At 42.1% G+C, this 24,178-nt stretch overlaps 1 protein-coding gene across 3 annotated transcripts in view; it reads left to right on the plus strand.

Annotated features, from left to right (window-relative positions):
• Positions 1-5,117: 5,117 nt before the first annotated feature.
• The window catches only part of B4GALT6 (beta-1,4-galactosyltransferase 6), a 73,956-nt gene continuing 54,895 nt past the window's right edge, over positions 5,118-24,178 (plus strand). The window contains exons 1-2 of one of the 3 annotated variants that reach the window (XM_059139554.1): positions 5,118-6,363; positions 22,097-22,320. Coding sequence is in view for 2 of the 3 variants with exons in the window: in XM_059139553.1 (XP_058995536.1) it covers positions 6,249-6,363 (115 nt within the window). In the remaining variant the exon portion in view is untranslated. The remainder of the gene's footprint in view (positions 6,364-22,096; positions 22,321-24,178) is intronic. The other 2 variants (XM_059139553.1, XM_059139552.1) reach the window with 2 other exon arrangements.

The following is a 24,178-nucleotide window of genomic DNA, read 5'->3' on the forward strand; positions in this document are numbered from 1 at the left end:
TTGATACGATAGAAGAACACTTTAATAGTACACTAGCTTTTATCTATGCATTTTATCTTCTACTTTTATGATTCATTCACCTATGAAGATGGCTCTTTTGATAAAATGCTCTGGGTAAGTTAAAGTGAACTAACTTGTATTCCTTGTTACACTACCCAGAGGAATATATGTAATTATGTAAAAGGTTAAGAGTGTGTTGGCTTATTCATTCAATAGTTATTTGTTGCCTTGTTTTATATGAGGTTCTGGACTACTACTGTATATCATCAAAATAGAATCATGTTGAGGAAATGATTTTTTATTTTTTAAAGATTTTATTTATTTATTTGACACAGAGAGAGAGAGATCACAAATAGGCAGAGAGGCAGAGAGGGAGGGGGAAGCAGGCTCCCCACTGAGCAGAGAACCCGATTCAGGGCTCAATTCCAGGACCCTGAGATCATGACCTGAGGCCTTAACACACTGAGCCACCCAGGTGATCCGGAAATGATTTTTTAAAAACAAAATGAGGGCTATTTTGACTATAATAAGCAGAATCTTTTGAACTGTGTCAAGTAATAGGAATGGTTTTCTTTTTTCCTTCTTTTTAACATGTATGTGCATATCAATGAGAAAAGTATCTTCAGAGTTATTCAGGACTAACTGCTGTTTAGAATTCAAGGGAGCTCTGGGGATGTGGCTATTGTTTTGTCTCTTTAGCAGCCAGGTTTAAGGGCTCTCTGGAGGGCTGGGTTGCTCAGCTGGTATGTGCAAGACGCACAGGTCCTATGCATCTGGTTTGGATGTGTGCTGATACTTGGATTTCCCTCAGCTTTTGGGAGGCTGCACAGGATGTGGGAGATGGAAGCCTCAAGCAGGAAGAGGAAGCCTCCTATGTCCACCTCAGTGGGTGCTGAAATCACATCCTTTCCACGGAAGGGACCAGGCGCTATCTTGTATAGGATTCAGCTGCTCTTTTAATCTCCTGTTTTGGCTTTTTGTTGTCCGTTTCCCCAAACTCCAATGTCTGGTTTCCCCAACAAAGTCTAATTCCATCTTCCATGGGCAGACTTCTTTTTCCCAGCCAGCCTGGGGGCTACGTCAGGGACATGGCTTTGGCAGTTCAGAGTCTCTTTAAGGCAAAACTAGCTATCTGTTGAATAAACTAATATGATGCTAAGAAAAAGAAGGTTTAAAGCAAACACAACCTATTAATTTTTCATTATGACTTATCAACTGCTTGAGCCAGAAAGATGGGCCTTCACTTTATGTACCATGTAGTTCAATCGATATATTCCGTGACACGGGTGTCGGAGACAAAATCAGTAAAGATAGTCTGAAAGATGGAGAGCACCTATTTATTTGTAGAAAACTTTGAAAAGTACACTAAATAATACATTTGCCCTGATAGACAAAGTAATCCCTGTGAAGACGGGAGCTGGTGTGGTTTGTGGAAGGGACACAGGAAGGCTGCTAACGTATTGGGTCTTTCCCCAGTTCTGCTGCTACCTCATTATCATGTGAACTAGGGCCACACATTGTACCTGATGGAGCTGTAGTTTCCTCATCGCGAGTGACATAATACTACTTGCTAAATGTATGCCAAAGGGATTTTGTGAAAATGAGAGGTAGTGGTTTGAATATTTGGAAATGCTAGAAGGCATTCTTATGATGGGAAAGAATGATTTTGGATTTCAGATGCCAGCGTTAAGCAATCTGGGAAGAGTATGAAATTTGGGTCAACTGCTGCAGTAGGGATTCTCATCACTCCAGTGGTTTTCTTTTTAAATTTTAACCACAATACCGTATTATCATAAAGTTTATATTATTTCATATATATATGATTATTAGTAAGTCTGGCTTTAAAGTGATTATGTTTACTCTCAAATGTAAGACATTTATTTTAAAGTTTATTATAACCTAAATAAGTTATAAGGACTTAGAGTCAAAATTCTGACTATATTTATCATAGAAATCAGTAGGAAATGGGCTTTCTTTAAGAGAAATTTCTGGGGGCACCTGTGCCGCTCAATCACTCAGGCATCTGACTCTTGATATTAGCTCAGGTCTTAAATCAAGGGGGTGAGTTTAAGCCCCATGTTGGGCTCAAAGTAAAAAAAAAATTTCTGTGCTACAACAATATTTTTGAATACATATTCCATTTTATAGACCATGTCAGTGTCTAACTCTCACACAATCTACATTCCAATTACATATGCAAAAAAAAATTCAACTGTCTAAGCATAATTCATCAACCAAACAATTTTCCTTACCTGAATCTCAGGCGCTCAGGCCCTGTGTTTAAATATATAAAATTATTATATTTAATCAGTGATTGTAATATTTAATTGGTGTGCTTTGTTTCATTCCTTTTTCCCCAATTTATAGGGGAAAAATAACTTACTGATTTTTATACTACCAAGGTTGTGAGCAAATCCAAAACACTTCATAATCATTGTTTATCCTCACTCAGCATGGACCAAGGAAAATGTCATCCACCTCATCCAATAAGTATTTTTTTTTTATTGTAAGCACAATCTCAGTAATATATTTCTGATTAATATAAATAGAAAACCATTAGTTAAAACTTAACTTATTCAGTTTGATACCCAAATATTTAAGAGCATGGGGGCTCTCATAGAAAATAATAAAAAGAATACTTGGTGGTAATAAATATAGAACAAAGCAGTTCAATGAAATTCACTTGTATCTTAATAGTGTATGTTTCATCTTATTATTATAAGCTTAAAGTCTTATGGATATTATAAAACTAAATTTTGATGTTTTAAAATGAAACTTTCTGCTGTGGACTTTACCTGGCTCCTGAGGAAGTATCAGTTGATAATCTAGGCTTGGAAAGGTTTGGTTAGTGTTCCTTGAGCTCTGAGTTTTTCATGGACTTTGGCTTTACAAATGAGCTGAGACCCTGTGGCATCCTTCAGACAGATAGAGACTTCATAGGTGACTCAGTAGAAAATTTGGTTTTTAAACAGAAAGAGACCAGCATCACCTTTACTGTTGGCAGAGTGTGATCTAAAAGAGAGATTTTAAAAAATTAACAATATTTGAGTTGTGGTTACTAGGTAACAGGCTCCCCCAAGTTCTTTGGAGGCATTAGCTCATTTAATTTAATCCTTACAATGACATTAATAGGTAGTGTGAGTATCTTTGAGGTCACTTGATCAGAGAGTGATTGAGATTCGACCACAGGTTCCCTGGCTCCAGAAGCTTGGCTACCTCTCTTTGTGACTGGTGATAAAAGTACCAACCAAGCTGCTTTTCTGGTACTCTGCTTTACTCCAGGGAAGAGCCAACCAGTCTTTTCCTTTTTAGAACAAACCAGGCTTTTTTTTTTTTTTTGAAAAATTTTTTTCTATAATTGATTTTTTTTTTATTGAGGTAGAGTTGACATATAATCTTACATTAGTTTCAGGTATACAGCATGATTCAATATTTATATACTCTCCAAAATGATGACCACAATAAGTCTGGTTACCATCTGTCACCGTGCATAGTTACAATTTTTTTTCTTGCGATGTGACCTTTTATGATTTACTCTCTTAGCAGCCAATTAGTTTTAACAAGTACTGTGGTGAACTTGAGAGAACAGCCATGGCAGTCGTCTATGCCAGCAAAGCACATCTATACCTAGTAGTTGGATTTCTTACAGTAAGATTAATAATCAATTTCTGCAAGGTTAATACTTCCCTCTTGGTTACATAATAAACTTTCCTTATAAAAAGTCAACCTTGCCTGAGACCTGGCCATTGCTAAGCCATCATGGTGGTTGAATTGTGGGAACAGTGAGATGAAAAGTCCGTAGGGTCTGAGAGGGGAACGTCTTTGCTTCTGTACCATTCATAGATCTCTTTCTTTTGCATAGGTATTTTTTTAAGTGAGTTTCATTTAATATTGCTCTGTTTGTATTTCACATTCCCCTTTAGCATCTAAAAATGTTACAGAAGAGTGTCATTTCCTTCCACATTAAATATCCCATCAGCCAGAGAAATCCAAAAAACCCAAAATATTAAAAAATGAATTTGAACTTGGCGATTCCAATCAATCAACTGTCAAATGGTCTATGAGGGAATCTCTTTAGGTCCCAGCCATAGCACTTGGCATTTTACAGTTACCCCGTTCAACCCCAGAGCCTTGCAAGGTGGTCTCACACTCATCATTTGAGGGCCACGGAGAGAGGCTTGCCTAGCTTGCCATGAATTTCACGGTTAATAAAAGGCCTTAGTGAAGTATAAATCCGGGTGTTTCAGGCTCCAAGTAACACAGTATTATTTAAGAGACGATCCAAGGCTTGCTAAGAATGTACCAGATTCGCTGGCAATCAAGTGATGGGTCAACACACTGCCTCTGGAAATGCTGAACAAATAATGGCGGGGAGGGGGGAGGCGCAACCAGCCACTTCTTTACATGGTGAGTGGAAACCCCTTCACACACAGGTTGGTAAACTGAGATAGCTGAACTAAGGCTCCAGGCTAATTTATTTACTTACCAAAGGTCTCTCCTTTCTGAACAAAGGGGACACCACGGCCTAGGAAGGGAATTAAAACAATTTGCCAATTGAAGCTGGTTGGTGCTGCAGTACTGAACGGCCAATTGGCGGCACAGAAGTCTTCCGCCCCGCCTGAATGGACAGAGCTACTGTAGAGTCTACCGGCGCTCACCTCCAGATGAGAAGGCAAGTCCCATTATAAGGGATATACATAGATCCAGAACACATCCTAGCAGTATGTTTCTGTAAGAAGTGCGGGATGGAAGGTTTCATTAATCCGGGACCGGAAAAAAAAAAAAAAAATCTTGTTCCCGGAGCGTGTATTTTGGGAGGAAATTACACCATTGAAGTCCCCTCCTCGAGATACCCATTTCCCTCAAGGTACATCATCCTTCTTTAACGATCCCTGGGGTGGGGGTGGGGGGGTGGGATGCGTACTGAGGCTCAAGACCTATCCCTCAGCTCCGTGCAGCGCCGCTGGCGCTGGGGTCCCGGGGCTGGCGGGGGCGGCGGTGACGCAGGAGGCGGCAGCGGCCCAGGTCGCCGCGCGAGGGGAGGGGGCAGGTTGCTCGGCGCGGTGCGGCGCTGGCCAATCAGGAGGCGCGGTGTTTGGGGCGAAGGGAGGGGAGCGGGTGGGTGGGGGCCTCCAGGTTTTCTCGGGTGCCCGGGCGGCGCCGCCTGCAGTTTCGAGCACAGGCGCGGAGCCCCGCGGGGTCTCCGGGCGCACGCGCCGGTCCTCGGTTTTCCGCGGCTCCCCCGCCCTTTCAGGCCCGTCCCCCTTCAGCGACCCAGACGCGGCTCCGACGGCGCCCGGCCTCCTCTTCGGGCTCCCCGGGTCTGCCCGCAGCGCGAGTCGCCTGGCCGCTCTACGTCTGGTGTCCGGGGGCGGAGTGGGGGCGGCGCCGGCGGGGTCGCCTCACCCCAGGCCGGCGGCGGTAATGTTGCTGCGGTTGCTGCCCTTGCGGCCGGGCGGGCAGCCGGCGGTGGCAGGAGCCAGAGTCGGAGCGCGCTCGCCGCTAGCCCGGACGCCGCCCTCGTCTGCGCTCCGCTCCCGCGGCCGCCGCGGGGCGCCGGGGCCCGGCGCGGCATGAGGAGGAGGCTGCGCGCCCGCGAGCGCTCAGCTCCTCGGCCCCCAGGGCCCCTGCGGGCCCCCGCGCGTCGCGCGCGCCGACTGCGGCCCCGGCGCCCACGCTAGACCCGCGCAGGCACGAGACGCCGCGGCCCGGACGAGGCGGCGGCGCAGGCCTGCCGAGCCCGCGCGGGCCGCTTCCCGTGCTCGGGGGCTGAGCGCCCCGGACCCCAGCGGACGCGGGGAGCCCGGGCGTGCTGCAGTTCGCTGCCCCTCTCCGCAGGGGCGCCGCGGCGCGCAGCCCGCGCCTCTCCCCACCTGCAGCCCCTCCTCCCGCCGCCGCGGGGCGGATAAAAGGCGCGTCCTTGCCCTTCCTGGGCCTCCGCAGGTCCAGCCGACCCTGGCCTCCCCCCCCCCCCCCCAGCCCCACGCCTTGCCTCCCTTTTCCCTCCTCCACCCCTTCCTCCTCTCCTCCCGCGCCTCCCCTCCCCCGACTCTCCGGCCTCCCATTCATTCCGTTCGCTCCCTCCCCTTCCCTCCTTCCCGCTCCGGCCCTTCTCCCCTTGGTCCTCCCCGCGCGGACCCCGTTGCAGTCTTGGGGTTCTTGGTACATTCATGGAAGTTTAGGGCCTGGATGGTGCCCCCAAGTCCGGCGTGAGAGCGCAGCCTGAGCTGCTGGCCGGGAAGAGGAAGATGTCTGTGCTCAAGAGGATGATGCGGGTCTCCAATCGCTCCCTCCTCGCCTTCATCTTCTTCTTCTCCCTCTCCTCCTCCTGCCTCTACTTCGTCTATGTGGCTCCGGGCATCGGTAAGCACCGAGACACACCCTCCCTTCCCACGGTCACACAGAAGGAAATGCAGGATGTTACTTACCGTGTTTGGAAGGTGTATAAACAGGGGACTGGCAGAAAGCATTGTGTTTGAAATGTTATTTCAGACGTGGCAGATAAACTGCTCGGGGCATGGCTTTAGTATGTGAGTTTCGTTTGTGCCGGTTTAACTAACTTAAAAGACTGCATTAAATGGACGTAGCAAAATTAGGTGTAATTTTGCCGGATGCCTTGGTCGCTTTCTCGAGTATTCGTGACAGCTTTATTCATGTGATACCAGCTCCTGAAGCTTAAACTCGGTGCTTAATCCTAGTTTTATTCAAACACCCTTGGATGTAATAACTGGTTTAAAAATACGAAGGAGAAACCAACACCAGGGGATGTGATTGAGTTCAAGAATGTATGTATTCTAGTGTTCTAGGTCACTTTTTTAGAATGGGGTCAGTGAACATTTGTGCCACACTTCAGGAATTTTTAGGCGATGAGTTTTCTTGTGAAAACAATGCTCCATTCTTTAGTCTGCTTTTCAAGGGTAGGTAGATTCTGCTACCTGTTAGGATGATTTCTGAGATAATACAGTGATTAAAGTGACAGTTATACAGGTTCGTTTGTAGTTTAACATTTTAACCTGTTTATCATATTTTGGATCAAATACCTTTTTGAAGAATCTATTTGGTTTGGGTCATTTAATATTCTAAGTACTCAGTCTCCTTTGGTTGAAAGGTGCCAGTGTGGCATTCTAATGAGTAAAAAATAAGAACTTCGTATGGATATTAAAACACATTGTATCTCCAAAACTTTCTGAGTTTTTCCTGGCCATTATGTGTTTAATGTTAAATATTTATAGTATGTATTTAATGTTAATGTATTTAGTGTAAAATATAAGTTTATTGTTCACTCAGTAATAGTGTGTATCTCCTGTTATTTCTTTTTAGACACTAGTAGTCTTTTGACCCAGGGCCTTTTCTCCCTGGGTAAGTAAAAAATGTATGGTCTCTTAAACAGTGAAAACACCTGCAGAATTTTGAGAAGGCATTAGTATCAGAGCATTGACTTGTGTGATTATTATAGAGTATTGTAATGAATTGCAGGGGAGAAGGAAGATGCAGACCTCATGAAGACTGTTGCATTTCCTAGAACAGAATTACTATGTGACTTTTTCTTGATTAAATTTTTGAATTCAAGTAAGATGTGTAAATTAAGATAATGATGCGTGAGAAGACATAAATTGTTGAAACCTTGATGTATTCCAAAATAGAAATTTGAGGTTAAAGTTTTAACAAGTGTGAATATTTTAAGATATTATTTTCTTTTAAAGCAGTTTTTTCTTTAGGCTAAATAAAAACCCCTGGAAGCCTGTAGTAGAAATGACAGTGGTGTTCAGTGGACTTTAGAGTAGATAGCCAAATTATTTGGCTGGCTTTTCTTAAAGTCCTCTGCCATTTTGACAGTCTTAGAAATTAACTCTTCCTTTTACAGCCATTTTTACTTTGTCATGTAGCTCTTTAAAGGCTGGAAATCTTTGAATGATGTTGGTTACTCAGACATTAACTTTGAGAGGTTTTGCAGAAAAAGGTTTTTTGCACTTAGACAACAATGTTTTTACTTTCTTGGTATTTTGAATAACTTGTTGAAGTTATGATACTCAAAATGTTAACCAAAGGAGATCAGAATTCTGTTACTTGATAGTCATCCTTTTTTTTTCTTGGTTCATTGATATATTATCTGTAGAATCTTAAAATTCAATTAATGTGTAATACTAATACTTTTTTCTCAGTTATGTGTGAGTTTAACGTTTGCCATGGAGTAATCACTTATATATCATAAAATTTGGCAGTTTTCTTATAGACAATTAGGTTGACACAGTTTAAGCTTCTGTTTTTGTGGGTCTTAAATTTAGAACTTAAAAAAATTGACTGAAGCCAGTAAGGAGAATGAAACCCAAAACTTATAAAGTGCTATCAATTTGTTAAGCTATATCTATTTCCCAAACCCAGTATTACTTAGCAGAAAAAAAAGTCTCCTTATTTCTCTTTTATTGGGAAGCAGTTTTCCAAAAATCATGTTTGCTTGAAAGCTCAAATTATATCATTGGCAACAAATACTGTCAGGGTTTTTTTTTTTTTAAGTGCCAGGCTCACTTTGTTCATTTTTGGGAAAATGTAGGTCAAATACAGGAGTTTAAATAACCAAGCTTGTCAGTTCTTTAAAGTAAAAGTGATAGTTCATGAAAAATGTGGCTAGTTCAGCTCACAATGCAAAATCAGTGCACAAGTTGATTTTCAGGATAACCATAGTACGTTGGTGTGCTACAAAAATGCTTCATGTACACTTCCTGTTTCATTCCAGACTTCTTCTTAATGAGATATACCCCCAAACTAGGTTCTTATAACTAATTTACATTAGATGTACAGAGAAGCTTCTTGAAATAATTCATATTTTAGTCTGAATTACATCTTAGGGCGAAACTTTCTTATGATGAAAACACATGTGGTGTAAGAGAGCACTTTTTATTGATTCTAAGTAAATGTTTCAAAAGTGTTCTGTTAAAAAGTCCGTATTATTCCTGTCCACATCAACCTGTTGTGTAGACATTAATTTTATTTTCCTACATTTTCTGTCCAGAGACCTGTTTTTGTCTTGCACCTTCCCCAGGCAGTCCTTTTCTTATTTTTAGTTCCTTTTTCTCAGCCTTCTTCACTTGTGTTCCTCCCTCCCTCTCTCTCTTCCCTCTGAGCAGATAGTACCACACAGTTGTAGACAGCATAGTCTGTTTAGTTTCCAGTGTTTTCTCATGTTGAACAATTCATTGGCTATTTAGGTGTTACTCTGAGTCCCATCAGACTCCAAGCTCATTATTTTAAGAGTAATTGGAAACATTTTTCTTGAAGTTTCTGATTCATGCAGGAAACGCACGGATAACCTGTATGTTATGAACTTTAGTAACAAGGGAAACTGGTCTGTAGACACCATCCCCCACAGGAAGACAGATCTTTTCCCTAACCCATCTGGTAGAGTCAGGAGCCATTAGTTATTTCTCGTTCTCTTTCGCCTCTGTATGCGATTGCAAAGAGATGAGTGCATTTTCCCCCAAGTTCTTGACCTGGCTGGATTGAGAGTAGAATCCCATTTAGTGTTTAGTTTCCAGTGCAGCTTCCAACACAGCATACTTGTATTTTCCTGCTGTTGCATTGTAGGAGAAGATGAACTTATGACTTTGGAGTTCATTCATCCAACACAAGTGGAGTATCTCAGATAGGCTAGACATTGTCTGAGGCACAGAAGATAGATGACTAAGACACAGTTACTTCCTTCATGCTACAATGGGACGAGCACCAGGAAAGAGCTGCCAGTCATTGGAAAGCCTGCATTGTGGACTTTAAGGTTAAGGATTTCCAGAGGGAGCTGGTGGTTGGAACAAGCTACTGAGGATGGATAAGATTTAACTGGACTAAGCAATGGGGCAGGATGGCCAAAGATACTTACAGAAAATAGGAGTATTTCCATCTGGCTACCACTTAGGGTATGGGCTGGCAGATCAGCCACATTGAGAATAATTCTTGGGACTCCCCTGCCCCGCCTAGTGTTTTGATGTTGAGGTCCCTAAAATTCGGGCAGAGAGAAGCTGGTTTTGACTCATATAGGTTTATCAAAGCTGTCTGTGATTAAGAAAAAAGTTGATGTGCCTATAATCAATGGGGTAGTCTTGTGGAGAAGGTTGCACGACTCCATTGGGAGTGGGGTTTCACTGTCTATGTGATTCACCAGAGGTTTTGACCTTTCCTAGATGTGCTGACAGGCGGTTTTATTCTTTGAATAGAGGTGGAATCTGGTTGGGGCACTTTGGTCTGGATTCCTGTGGGCCCTTTAAGGAATTACCTGGCAATTTGGGCCTCTAGGCGGATTGCACTCTGCTGGTACTAGTGTAGTTCATGGGCAGTCAGGACCTGTGGGTGTGTGTGTACGAGTAGGTATTAGGGGAGAGGGTAACTTTGTTAGGTCCTTGCTGAGAGACCCCTCACATTTTCCCTGGCTCTCTCTTGGCTAGCTCAGAAGGTGGCAAGTTGCCCTGCAGCTTTCTTAGCCCTTTGGCCTCTTGGCCCTGGCTGGGTAAACCTGGTTGTGTTGTGAGCTGTTACAGTTTGCTTTGTGTATCAAAGGTCCCTTGGTTTTTTCCTCACCCAAGTTCTCTGACCTACATGGCTCCTTTCAAGGGTTCTTTGGATTTGGGCTCTGGTGTCAGCGGTTTCTTTCCTCTGGGCCTTCCTTTGCTGGTCCACTTATCCAATGCTCAAATTTTTGCCCTGGGAGTAGCAGGAAAGATCAGAAGTTTTGGAAAGGGGAATGATGCAATCCTTTGTTCTACAGCATTTCTCTTAGCATGGAGCCCAGTGATAGAGGGCACAACTAGTGGCAGGGAGACCAGGTAGGAATTTTTTTTTTTGGTAGCTCAGAAGATTAGAACATGATCAAGGTCATAGTTGGGTCTGGGCAGAGTTGAGAGGATGGGAGTAGTGACATTGAATGAAAGGGAGAAGCTTTAAGACATTGTTTGTATTCTAGCTTCGACAACCTGGTAGCTGGTCATAGGGAATAGAGAAAGGCATGTCCTTGGAGGGAGCTGTTTTGGTTTTAGAGAAACTGAGTTAGGACACCAGTGGGATGCCCAGGAGGAACTTCTCAGTAGTAAGAAGATGGACATAAGGACTTGGAGCCCAGGAGAAATGTTTGACAGGAGAGAGATTTGGCTGTCTTCAGCAGGTAGATGAATGGTACTTACTTCTCTCCCAACATATCTGAGTTTTATTTTTTATTTATTTTCCACTCCTACAAGCAGAAGTGACTCACTGAGTCAGTTACTCTTAAACGTGGGATGATAGAGGTTAAATCAAAATATAGAGGAGGCCCAAGTGTACTTTGAAAAGTTTCCCGTGAGACTCTGTTCCCCTTTTCATTCCCCAGTCCCAAATAGGCAGTCATTGTGGTTGATACATGGAAAGTTTTGGGTGGCCACTCAAGGAGAACTTACGGAAGCTGAAAAGAAGGCAGCCGTGGATGCAGTCTAACAGCTTAGGGTAAGTGGAGAAATAGGAACAGGAAAATGAAGGGAAAGAGAGATCATATGAGCAAAGTGAGGTTTTGTTAATGAATGAATGAATAAATGAATGAATGAAAAATGATCATTAGCAAGACAGGTGTTGAAATGGGTTAATGCAGGGTGACTGGGTGGCTCAGTTGGTTGAAAGACTGCCTTCAGCTCAGGTCATGATCCCAGGGTCCTGGGATTGAGCCCTGCATCAGGCTCCCTGCTCAGTGGGAAACCTTGCTTCTCCTTCTCCCTCTTTCTTCCCAGCTTCTGTTCCCTCTCTTGCTGTCTGTCTCTCTCTCTCTCTGTCAAACAAATAAAGAAATAAAATCTTAAAACAAAAATAAGAAAAGAAATGGTGCTTAATGCTTGTAAGAAGAATTACCAGTTTGATAAGTAGGAGGTCCATGACAGCTGCTTCAGGAACAATTTTTATTTTGATTTGTCAGATAGCCTTGAGTTGGGTAGTAAATCAGAGGTCCCAGGAAAGTGCCTTAGTTAGGGTAAAGTAGGGGGAAGCAGGATCTAAGGAGTCTTCCAAGATGGGAAGACCTGAGATTCTAAGAACTTTATAGAAAGGTTTAAGGACTGAGGACAGGGTTTGAAGATTTGAGAAAGGGAACAGATTATGACATGTGATCTAGGAAGACTCATTCCTTTAGTTTTTCATACAGCGAATGTTTGCAGAAAGTGCTATGGTTCAGCATTGAACAGGATCTACATGGTCCCTGTCTTCATAGATCCTATAGCCAGTGAGAAATCCTCACAACTGAAGAATAACTATTCTAGAGTAAAGTGAAATACCGTTTGCTAGGGAGGCGCGGGTTATGGGATGGCCCTGAGCTGGTTTAGGCATTATGGAGAAGATGAAGGTGCAGCTGAGGCCAGAAGCTTAAGTTAGGTAGTGAAAAGATGGGCTTAGGAGAAAAATATTTCATGCAGGAATGGAAGATTCGAAGGCTAAGAGGTGAAGAAGTGGAAAGTTAAAACAACAACAACAACAACAACAGCAAAGAAACATAGGGACTAAAGCATAGAGTGCAGAGGAGAGTGTGGGCTGAAGCTAGAGAGATAAATATGGGTCTAATCGTGATCCTTGTAAACTGGGTGTGAGAACTTGATGTTAGCCCAAGGACAGTTTCAAACCATTGAACTTGAATTTTGACTAGGACAGTGACACGATCAGATTTTCATTTCAGAAATATTTAGGCATTACTGGTATGAATGGATTAAAGGGAACAAGATTGCAATCAGGGAGAGCAGGTAGAGAGAGTAGGATCAAGTGTATAGTTACATTAATTTTGGAGATGGAAGAAGAGGACATAAAGATGTTTGTATTAGCAAAAATGAGATGAATATGGAGAAGAAGGTTCATTCTTGGTTGGGTAGGTATCTGAGCTATTTGTTGAGAGTGAGGCACTCAGTTTATTTGACCAAATCTTAGTATAGAGTGAACTGTTTTCTAACCCAAGTTAAAGAGATTTGGTTTCTGCCTCAGACCACACTAGAGGCTTAGTGAAGAGTTGTTGAGTGGCTGAATGTTTCTGATTAAATCACTTTTCTTGGTATGGCAGCTCCTTTGTCCTCTTACTGGCTTACTCATCAATACCATTGGGTTGTTACATATTAGATACCTTGGGAGAATATGGAGGGACGGGCTGGAATTAGGAATCCGTAGAGAAAATTGGATTGGTCTGTATGTTAATTATCTATAACTTTGTGAATTACCCCCAAATGTAGGGCTTTAAAAGAACAAATGTATGATTATCTCATAGATGCAATGGGCTGAGAATCTGGACCTGGTTTGGCTGCATGCCTGTGGTTCAAGGTCTCTCATGAGGCTGCCGAGTGTTGAGTGTTGATCAGCCTTGTGGTCCACCCATGTGGATTTGGGCAGAACTCAGTTCCTGAGGGCTGTTGGACCAGCGACCTCAGTTCTTTGCAGGCTGTTTGTTGGAGGCCTTCCTCACTTCTTGCCACATGGGCCTCTCCATAGGGCAGCTCATGACCCCATCACTTTCACCATATTTTCTTTTCTTTTCTTTTTTTTTTTTTTAAAGATTATATTTCTTTATTTTAGAGAGAAAGTAGTAGAGTGAGCGAGCGAGAGAGAGCATGAGCAGGGGTGAGGGGTAGAGGAAGAGGGAGCCGCAGACTGTGCTGAGCAGGGAGCCCAATTGGGACTTGGTCCCAGGAACGTGAGATCATGACCTGAGCTGAAGGCAGACACTTTACTTACTGCGTCACCCAGGTGCCCCTGCCATATTTTTTTTAGAAGAGAGTCACTCAGTCTACGTTCAGGAAATGGGAAGTGTTCTTAGAGACTTCCCAGCCCAGTGGGATTGCTATTCTTGAGCAGCATTTGTAACTTGTTATATTGTTTCAGTATAAATGAATCTAAATCCTTTGGACTTGTGGGAAATGCAGTATTTTTGGAGGGAAGATTGATACACTGAAATCTGACAATGCTAAATACTATTCTTCGTGTTTTTCTTTCGTGAATACATTTGAGGTCTATTGAACAGCATGGTGGAATGAGATAAATGACACATGTATTCTGCAGCAGTGCTTATCGGACTTCCTTTTAATGTCTGTGAGAAGTAAGAATAGCCAGGTCTGTGGATACTTCTAAAGGAGAAACTCCTAATCTAGGTTTGTAGTCTCCATACGGTACGTGTCATAGGTATTCCAAATACCAGTTGGAATTTAGTTGGGAATGGAATGGGTTTTTCTCTTGAGGCAATGTTCTACAAGGTGGATAATTTCCTAACCCACCGTGCTGTCGGGCTTTTATTAAAGAGTGTACTGCAGAGCTTATCAGGGCACTTGACTTTGTAGGCCTTAGGCTTTGGTAGTCAGAGCAGTGGCTTCCAGTCTCCCCACCAGTGCTCTAGGTTTGAGCCTGTGTTCAAGGGCTCCACGCCATGGGAACCTTGGACACAGAGGCCATGGTGTCTGGAGCCAAAGCTTGGTGCAAAAGAAGAACCAGGAGAAAGATTCGAGATGGAGCTTCATAGAGCTGTCCCTGCCACACCCCAAACCCCATGCTTATGGAATAAAAGCCTTGTTTTAAAGAAAGAGAAGGCAAGACAGCCTCTCAAAGATTGTCATGTGCCCAGAGTCTCACATGTCATTGTTGGAAGACCTGAGGTATATAGTTTTTTGGAAGAGCTGAAATGTACACCTTGGGATAGCTGACTCTTCCACTGTGCAGGAGGTGAAGGGTCTGGTCATTGATTGTTGCCCTGGGAAATGATTTGGGGGAAATATGAGCTCTGTGTTCTTTAGGTTAAAGGAACACCATATCGAAGAGAGGTGAACTTTTTTTTTTTTTTGAATAGCATCAGGTAACAGTGAGGATAGTTACAAAGAGTCAGATTTTAAGAAATCAAATCATCCTGACTGAGATACAAATAATAAAATAAGGCTTCCTAGGTGCCTTATCAAGCCAGGGGTAGATGACCACCTGTTAAAGCTGGTGAAGGTGCTCTACTTGGGAGACTGGATAGACTTCTAATAGCCTCTTAAACGCAGTGCTGCTGTGTTAAACTCTGCAGCACCCTTGCTCACCCAGCCTCAGGGCAGACCTGCTCTTCCACCTGTCTCCCACACCCCCACCCACACTGCCTTTTGTGACTCCCTTTCCCTTTCAAGCCTGCTGTTTCATGTTTGTCCTAACCTCAGTAAGTGTGAAGGTGGTGGGGGGAGGCTGCAGTGACAGTGGAAAGAGGTGCATGGCGGGGATTTGTGTTTGGGAGTTCCGAAGAGCATTGATGTCTGCGTTTGCAGTGGTCCCCTTCTGATCAACTTTCCTGGCTGCCTGAGACCAAACTGGCTGTTGTTACCACTGCCTCAGACCACAGTGTTCCCGTTTAATCAGAGCTGCCTGCCCCTGGCATCTCTGTCATCCCTATTCCCTCTGAATCTGTTTTTCTTCTTTTTAATTTCTGGAGGACATGGTAATTCAGTATTTTAAGGACCGTTTCTTCCCATTTCTGCCTTTTGTCAGAACAGCAAAGAGTATACTATTACACAGGTAATGTGGTTTGAGTGGAAGATCAGGCCGATTCAAGGTTGAAAGTAGGCACCTACAATGCCATTAACATTCCTTTGCAAAATTAAGAGTTTACTCCAGTTAGTACTAGATATTTTTACTTCGTGTCTTGGATTCACTGGAGAATTTCAGGGAATACCTCAATTTTATTTTTCTCTAGTACGTGAATCATGCATTGGGCCAACCTGATTTGTTATGGTTCGTGGGTGTACTTGTTTTTGGTCATACCACAACTTGGCAAAGTTTGGTCTAAAGCGACAGCAAGAACCCTCCTCAGTTAAAATAGGAAAGCTAGCTTAAAGGATGTTCATCAGCAGTTATATTTTTGGCTACGTGGCACAGCAAAATGTTTAGGAAAACATACTTAGTAATTTTAAATCTGAAATTTATAATTAACTTTTTTTTTCTCCAGAGGCATAATAAATATGGCTTTTTGCTTTCATCTTTGTTTTCAGGATTAATTACTCGAGTTAGTAAAAGTCTTTGGCTCCACCAAATCATTGTGTGATACCATTATAATAGGAGGTAAACATAGATTCTGCTGTGTCTGAATAAACTGTGCATAAATTAGAAAGCTGTATAGAGGATTTATTTAATATAAGTTAAACTAATATAAAAAGAAGATTCTACTTTTTTGCTTGTTGTGTTTAAAGAATTACTACAAGCAGTGTTTTTCGAACATGAATGTGCTTAAGCCTTACTTAAGGTGGTTTGCATACATAAGTTTATTTCTTAGGTTTTTATTACCAGATGTGCTAATTCTGATTTTGGTTCATTTTTAATACACATCCTAGGTAATTCTGGACCCTGGGAACTTTATTTCTGACAAATACCCCAACTGATAGGTTAAAAAAAGTCAAGTGGTAGATAGGTTTATTTTTTGAAATTAATCATCTTATATCATTTGCTCTTTCACAGAAGTAAACTTACTTTTTAAAAAACCAGATTAACGTCATCATGTTTTACTGGAGCTAGAGATGGCAATCATGGTGAAAAATTTTTAAAAAACCAGATTAACGTCATCATGTTTTACTGGAGCTAGAGATGGCAATCATGGTGAAAAATTTTTTTCCTCCAGAACAGAAATGGACAGGATGGACAAGCACATCCTTTAAGATAACCAAGATCCTGTGTTTCTTTGTGGGTCTGCAGTGACTATATGATTGAGTTATAAGTTGATCAGAAATTTGTTACTGTTTCTAATTATTAGAAAGTTACATTGTGATTTACTTGATAAGATTAAAAAGTGATTAAGCATATAGCCCTGCATGTTAGCCAATGATTTAAAAACATTTCATGGGGCACCTGGGTGGCTCAGCATCTGCCTTTGGCTCAGGTCAGGCTCTCAGGGTCCTGGGATAGAGTTGCACACTGGGCTCCCTGCTAAGTGGGGAGTCTGCTTCTCCCTCTGCCTGTAGCTTCCCCTGCTTGTGCGTATTCTCTGACAAATAAATAAATGAAATCTTAAAAAAATAAGCATAAAAAATTCATATAGCATCTGGCTATGAAAGTCCCTTTGTAATATTGTTACAGGTGAGTAGGTATATGAGATTTGTTACTGTAACCTGTCATCTAGATTGAAATATTATGTCTTGTTTCCTTTTTAGATTTTGAGGCTTGCTAGTGTTAATGTGCCTTTACCGAAACCATTTTACATATATTACCTTCCTAATAATTAAGTTAATAGCTCAGAAATTATGACTTATGCAATTTCCAGTTTGACTTAGGGGAAGAGAAATTGGACTTTATTTTTATTTGAATCGAGGGACTTAAGGCAGGGAATTATAAGGTGCCTTGTATATTGATTTAAAAATGTGCTCTGGCTTTGGAAATCTTTTTAAAAAATTTTATTTGTTTGAGAGAGACCGCGCGCGCACGCATGTGCGTGTGCATGAATGTGCACGTGTGCACAGTGGGGGAGGGGCAGAGGGAGGGAAAGGGAAAGAAAGTCTCAAGGACACTCTGCACCAGCCCATGGATCTCATGACCCTGAGATCATGACTGCACCCAAAATCAAGAGTCCGAGGCTCAACTGACTGGGCCACCCAGGCTCCCCTAGCTTTAGAAATCTTTGACACTCATTTCCCACAGTGCATTCATCTCTCCTGTCATTAGAGTCATTTTCCTTTCATAAAATAAATTTGAAATTTCAAAAGATATTTTAATTGTGAAAACACAAGGAAATCGGGGATGATCGTAAAACATGTAGTTCAAATACCACTTCCACTTTTTTTTTTCTCATGATAGAATTCTTAAGAGGATAGAGATTCATTTCACATTTACTGTATGTACTCTGAAATCATTAAATTTCAACAATTCTGTAATGTTTTCTGGGTGTGATTACTTATGGTTTGATCTTTAGTATGTAATTTCATTAAGTAAATTTCCTTACTGATTGGCTTTTAAAAAAGTCTGTTTAATTGCCTACATTCTTCTTCCTCAATTCCCTCATTTTCTCCAAATTTTGCTTTTCTACAAGGTGGGGTGTAATGCTTAACTCTTGAAGCCTCTGTCCTGCTTTAAAGAAGCATGTGTTTGTTTTAAGTGAATAATAGTGAACTAATACATGACAGTGCAGATCAATATCTTGTGTTAGATAGTGTTATCATATTTTCAGGTTCGGAGTCTATTTTTAGAATTATTAGCTAAGTGTAAACTAGCCTGAACTGATGATCTGATTGTTTTGAAGGTACTTCTGTGGTTTTAGGCAGTTTATGCTTTTTCAGGATTTTGATTTTTACTGAGGAACCCCCTGGAGACCTTAGTTTCTGCTGTTTGGCAGACTGTAGGCATTCAGTAAATAACTGTCAACAAACACATGTCTCCACCCTAAACATCTTTAATAAGACTGTTGGAAGTCCAATTTTATTTAAAAATATTTAATTGTGATCAGTATTCAAGCACAAATAATCTCTCAAAATAACAAAACTGCTTAACTGCAGAGTGGAAATGGTGAAAGCACCAATTGTAAAGAATTTCTTGTTAATTTTTAGTGTCTACGTCAGCAAAGCTGTAGCTGTTGGCTAAGATCTAAAATAGAGCTATACTGTATATAGTCACGGAATTCATTATTCCTTGATAAAATGGGATTCTGAATGCAGAGTTCTTTCATTCTCTTAATTCATTAGTCAGCCCATGACTCACTTGAAAGATGGGGAGGTTGTTATTCTAGGCTGGTAATTATTTGCACTACAGATTTCCTTGAGCCCATACCTGGCTTTGAATTACTGTCAGTGTGATAAGATACTCTGCTTAAATAGTACTTTGACATAAAGTGAAAGTATGTTGTTTTCAACCCAAGCAGTACTTTGGTCCTAGGCAAAACATGAGCAATATTTCATATATAGTCTGGCCTGATCCTGGGGTTTACAACATTATTACCAGAGATAATATGTTTAGCTTTACCATCTTGGGTGAGTCATTTCTGAGAATTAGTTGAACAAGGGCTAGATGTGGGTTGAAGAAAACCTTTAAGGCATCTGCAGCCGATACTTAGAAGATTATTGTGAGATCTGATAGATTCAGAGATACCAGATTCAGATGTCTGTAGTAATATCCAGGGGCATATATAAGTGGTATTTTGCTTTTTTTCCACATCATTTATTTCAGTATATGTTCTGTAGCTAATATGGGAAATGGTTTTCTCTCCTGTAGCCTTTAGTGCCCCTTCGGATTTCCTCCTTCTCTTTTCACTGGTTGAGATTTGGCTTATCCCTCCTTTCTTACTCGCTCATTACTTTTTACATTAAGGATTTCTCTCTCTCTTGTGCGCGCGCGCTTTTTTTTTTTTGGCCCCTCCCTCTCCTCTATGACTTTCAGCCATGGCTTCTTCCAGATTGCTGCCATTCAGACCTGTCCTTGAAACCCAGTTCTTAACTATCTATGCAACTTGCCTTTGAGTTTGTTTTTTGATATTTTAAATGGGGAAAAGTTATACCTGCACCATGTGCTGATGTATTAGTTTCCTAGGACTGCCATATGAATTACCACCCACTGAGTGGCTTAAAACAACAGGAATTTATTCTCTCCCAGTTCTGGAGGTCAGGAGTCTGAAATCAGTTGTTGTCAGGACTGCGCTCTCTCTGGAGTCTCTCGAGGGGGATCCTTCCTTGCTATTTCCAGCTTCAGGTGCCTGTTGGCATTTCTTGCCTTCCTTGGGCTTGTGGTCTCTTCACTCTAGTCTCTGCCTCCATCTTTACCTTGCTCACTTCTGTGTGTGTGTGTGTGTGTATGTAAAATATCCCTTTCCCTTTTCTTATCTGAGCATTTGTCATTGGATTTAGAGCCCACCCAGATAATCCAGGATGATCTCCTCATCTCAAGATCCTTAATTATATCTGCAAAGACTCCTTTTCCAAATAACATTTTCACGGCTTCTGGGAATTAGGATGCACATACTTTTGGGGGGACCCCATACAACCTGCTACATACATGCACACATGTGTGCACATTCTCAGGGAGGGGCAGACGGGGAAGGAAAGGGAAAGAATCTCACAGGGACCATGTGTGCTGTGCACAGAGAAATGTACAGATAGAGGCAGAGATTGGAGTGATGTGACCATGAGCCCAGGAAGGCAAGAAATGCCAGCAGGCACCTGCCTGATACCGGGGCTCCATCTCATGACTCTGAGATCATGACCTGAGCTGAAACCAAGAGTCAGATGCTTAACTGCCTGAGCCATCCAGGCACCCTTCCCTTCTCTTTAGAAGCCTCTGCCCACCAACATTCTCCATGCTGGCATGATTTTGGCAGTTAGTACCGACATATCTCATTTTATTATGCTTCACTTTATTGTGCTTTATAGATAATGGGTTTTTATAAATTGACGGTTTGTCACAATCTTATATTAAGCAAGCCTGTTACTGCCATTTTTCCAACAATCTCTGCTTACTTCGTGTCTCTGTGTCACATTTGATAACTGTAATATTTCAAACCTTTTCATTATTATGATATTTGTTATGGTCATCTGTGTTCTTTGCTAATACTACTGTAATTGTTTTGGGTATCATGATCTTTGCCCATATAAGACAGCAAGTACACTTAATTGATAAAAGCATGTGTTCTGACTGCTTCACTGATGGGCCATTCCCCATCAGTCTCCCTCTCCTTGATCCTCCCTGTATTCCCTGAAACATAACAGTATTGAAATTAGGCTAATTAATAATCCTACAGTGGCCTCTAAGTGTTCACCTCAAAGGAAGAGTCCCACATCTCTCACTTGAAATTAAAAGCTAGAAATGAGGGGTGCCTGGGTGGTTCAGTAGGTTAAGATTCTGCCTTGGGATTAGGTCATGATCTCAGGGTCCTGGGATCAAGCCCTACATCAGGCTCTCTGCTCTGCAGGGGGCCTGCTCCCCCCACCGCTCTGCCTACTTCTCTGCCTCTTCGTGATCACTCTTTCTCTCTGTCAAATAAATAAGATATTTAAAAAAAAAAGAAAGCTAGAAATGATATGCTTAATGAGAAAGGAATGTCGAAAGCCAATAGGCAGAAGGATGGACCCCTTGCACCAAATAGCCCAGTGAATGCAGAGAAATGATTCTTTTTCTTTTCTTTCCTTTCCTTTTCTCTCTTTTTTAAAGGTTTTATTTCTTTATTTATCAGAGAGAGAGAGAGCACAAGCAGGCAGAGTAGCAGGCAGAGGCAGAGAGAGAAGCAGGCTCCTTGCTGAGCAAGGAACCGGATGTGGGACTCGATTACAGAATCCTGGGATCATGACCTGAGCTGAAGGCAGAGGCTTAACCAACTGAGCCACCCAAGTGTTCTGTTCTTTTCTTTTCCTTTCCTTTCTTTCCTTCCTTCCTTTCTTTCTTTAAGATTTTACTTATTTGAGAGAGACAGAGGGCATGAGCATGCTAAGAGAGAGGGACAAGCAGACTCCCCACTGAGCTGGGACCCCCCCCCCCCCCCCCCCGACACAGGGCTCCACACAGGGCTTAATCCCAGGACCTTGAGATCATGACCCGAGACGAAGGCAGATGCTTAACCAACTGAGCCACCCAGGCACTCCTAGAGGAATGGTTCTGGAAGTAAATGAAAAGTGTTATTCCAGTGAACACATGAGTGATAAAAAAATGTGAAACAATCTTGTTGCTGAAGTGGGAAAAGTTTTAGTGGTTTGGTTAGAAGATCCAACCAGCGACAACAGTCCCTGAAACCAGAGCCTAATTCAGAGCCAGGCCCTGCCTCTCTTCAGTTCCATGAAGGCGGAGAGAGGTGAGGAAGCTGCGAGAGAAAAGTCTGAAGCTGGCAGAGAGTGGTTCACGAGGTTTAAAGAAGGAAGCCGACAGAGTAAGGTGGAAGCAGCAAGTGTGGATGTAGAAACTGTAACAAGTGATCCGGAAGGTCTAGTTAATTAATGAAGGTGGCTACACCGAACAACAGATTTCCAGTGTAGACAAAACAGTTTTCTATTGGAAGAAGATGCCTCCTACGACTTTTATAGGTAGAGAAGGGGAGTTAGTGCCTGGTTTCAAAGCTTCAAAGAACAAGTGGACTTTCTTCTTAGGTGGGGGCTAATGGAGCTGGTGACTTCAAGTTGAAGCCATTGCTCATTTTCCATTCTCTAAGTCCTAGGATCCTGAAGAATTATGCTAAATCTACTCTGCCTGTGCTCTAGAAATGGAAAAACAAAGCCTTGATGAGAGCAAATTTTCTTACAACGTGGTTTACTGAATATTTTAAGACTACTGTTGAGACCTCCTGCTTAGAAAAAAAAGGTTTCTTATAAAATATTGCTGCTCGTTGACAATGTACCTTGTCACTCAAGAGCTCTGATGGAAGTATGCAATGAGGTAAGTATTTTCTTGCCTGCTAACATAACATCAATTCTGGAGCTCATGGGTCAAGGAATCATTTTGACTCTCAAGTCTTATTTAAGAAATAAATTTCATAAAGCTTTACCTGTCATACACAGTGATTCTTCTGATGGATCTGGGCAAGGTAAATTGAAAACTTTCTGGATAGGATTCCCCTTTTTAGATCCCAATAAGAACATTTATGATGGGAAGGGGTTCAAATATCAGCATTACCAAGAGTTTGGAAAAAGTTGTTTTCCTCCCTGATGGAGAACTTTGAGGGACTCAAGACTTCTTGGAGGCAGTCACTGGAGATGTGGTGGAAAGAGCAAAAGCACTAGAATGAGAAGTGGAGCCTGAAGATGGGACTGAACTCCTGCAGTCTCATGAGGATGAAGAGTTGCTTGAGATGCTTCTACTCCTGGTAAAGATGCTGTGAAGATTGTTGAAATGACAATAAGAGATTAGAATATGATATAAATTTAGTTGAGAAAGCAGTGGCAGGGTTGGAGAGGATTGACTCCAGTTTTGAAAGAAGTTCTAGTGTGGGTAAAATGCTATCAAACAGCGTTAGTGTGCTACTGAGAAATCACTGATGAAAGGAAGAATCATTTGATGTGGCAAACTTCATTATTATCTTATTTGAAGAAGTTGCCACAGCCGTGCCAACCTTCAGCAATCACCACCCTGATTGATCAGCAGCCATCAACACTGAAGCAACTCTCCATCAGCGAAAAGGGTATTACTTGCTGAAAGCTCAGGTGATGATTAAGTTTTTTTTTTTGCAATAAAGTATTTTTAAATTAAGGTATGTACATTGATTTTTAAGACATAATGCTATACTATAGTATAAACTTTTATATGCACTGTGAAATGAAAACATTTATTTGACTCAATTAATTGCAATATTTGTTTTATTGTGGTGGTCTGCGGCAGAACTGCCATGTCTCTGAGGTATGCCTGTGCTCAGCTCAGAACATTCCCTCTCTGCTTCATCCCCCACTGATGCCCCTGTTGGTAGCCATCAGACAGTCTGGGGCTTGTCTTCCTTCCTCTTGTCTGGCCACATCAGGTCCTTGTAGTTGTGACCTGCTCTCTCTTGAACCTCCCCAGACCATAGTCTTCCTAACCCTTACACTTCTGGGACTTTCTCACTTATTGTTAACATGACTTCCTTTTTTTTTTTTTAAGATTTTATTTATTTATTTGACAGACAGATCACAAGCAGGCAGAGAGGCAGGCAGAGAGAGAGGAAAGGAAGCAGGCTCCCTGCTGAGCAGAGAGCCTGATGCAGGGCTTGATCCCAGGACCCTGAGATCACGACCCAGGCCGAAGGCAGAGGCTTTAACCCACTGAGCCACCCAGGCGCCCCATCTTATCTTCACAATGACCTCGAGTCCCGCCCCTCTTTCCTCCTATTTTTTTTTCTCACCGTCCATCCACTTAGACCTTGACAAATTACTTTTCATTGCTGCCAAACTCTACTCAAGTTGGATTGTTGACTGCTGGATGTGCTGTGTGCCCGTGCACCCCAGAACCTCTGCTTCTGTGGTCCCCTCAATGGAACTGTTCCTTTCCATCCTTCCTCCTATTCCCTTCAGTACCTTAAAGTTAAATTTACTCTTTCTTCCCTCTGCTTAGGCCACAGTCATGCTCAGTTTTCTCCTGTCTAAAAAAAAAACTTCCTTGACCTTGCTCTCACTTCTCTTTTCTTAAAATTGCTTTTACTTTGTCACTATTCTCTTTATTCTTTGCTACTTGCCTTTTGTTTCCATTGCTTTCCAGAAACTTCTTTTAAAGATTGACAGTGATCCCCTACCAGCATTTTTTTTTAAAGATTTTATTTATTTATTTG

This window comes from Mustela lutreola, chromosome 11, assembly GCF_030435805.1.
Source record: "Mustela lutreola isolate mMusLut2 chromosome 11, mMusLut2.pri, whole genome shotgun sequence".
Taxonomy (NCBI): domain Eukaryota; kingdom Metazoa; phylum Chordata; class Mammalia; order Carnivora; family Mustelidae; genus Mustela; species Mustela lutreola.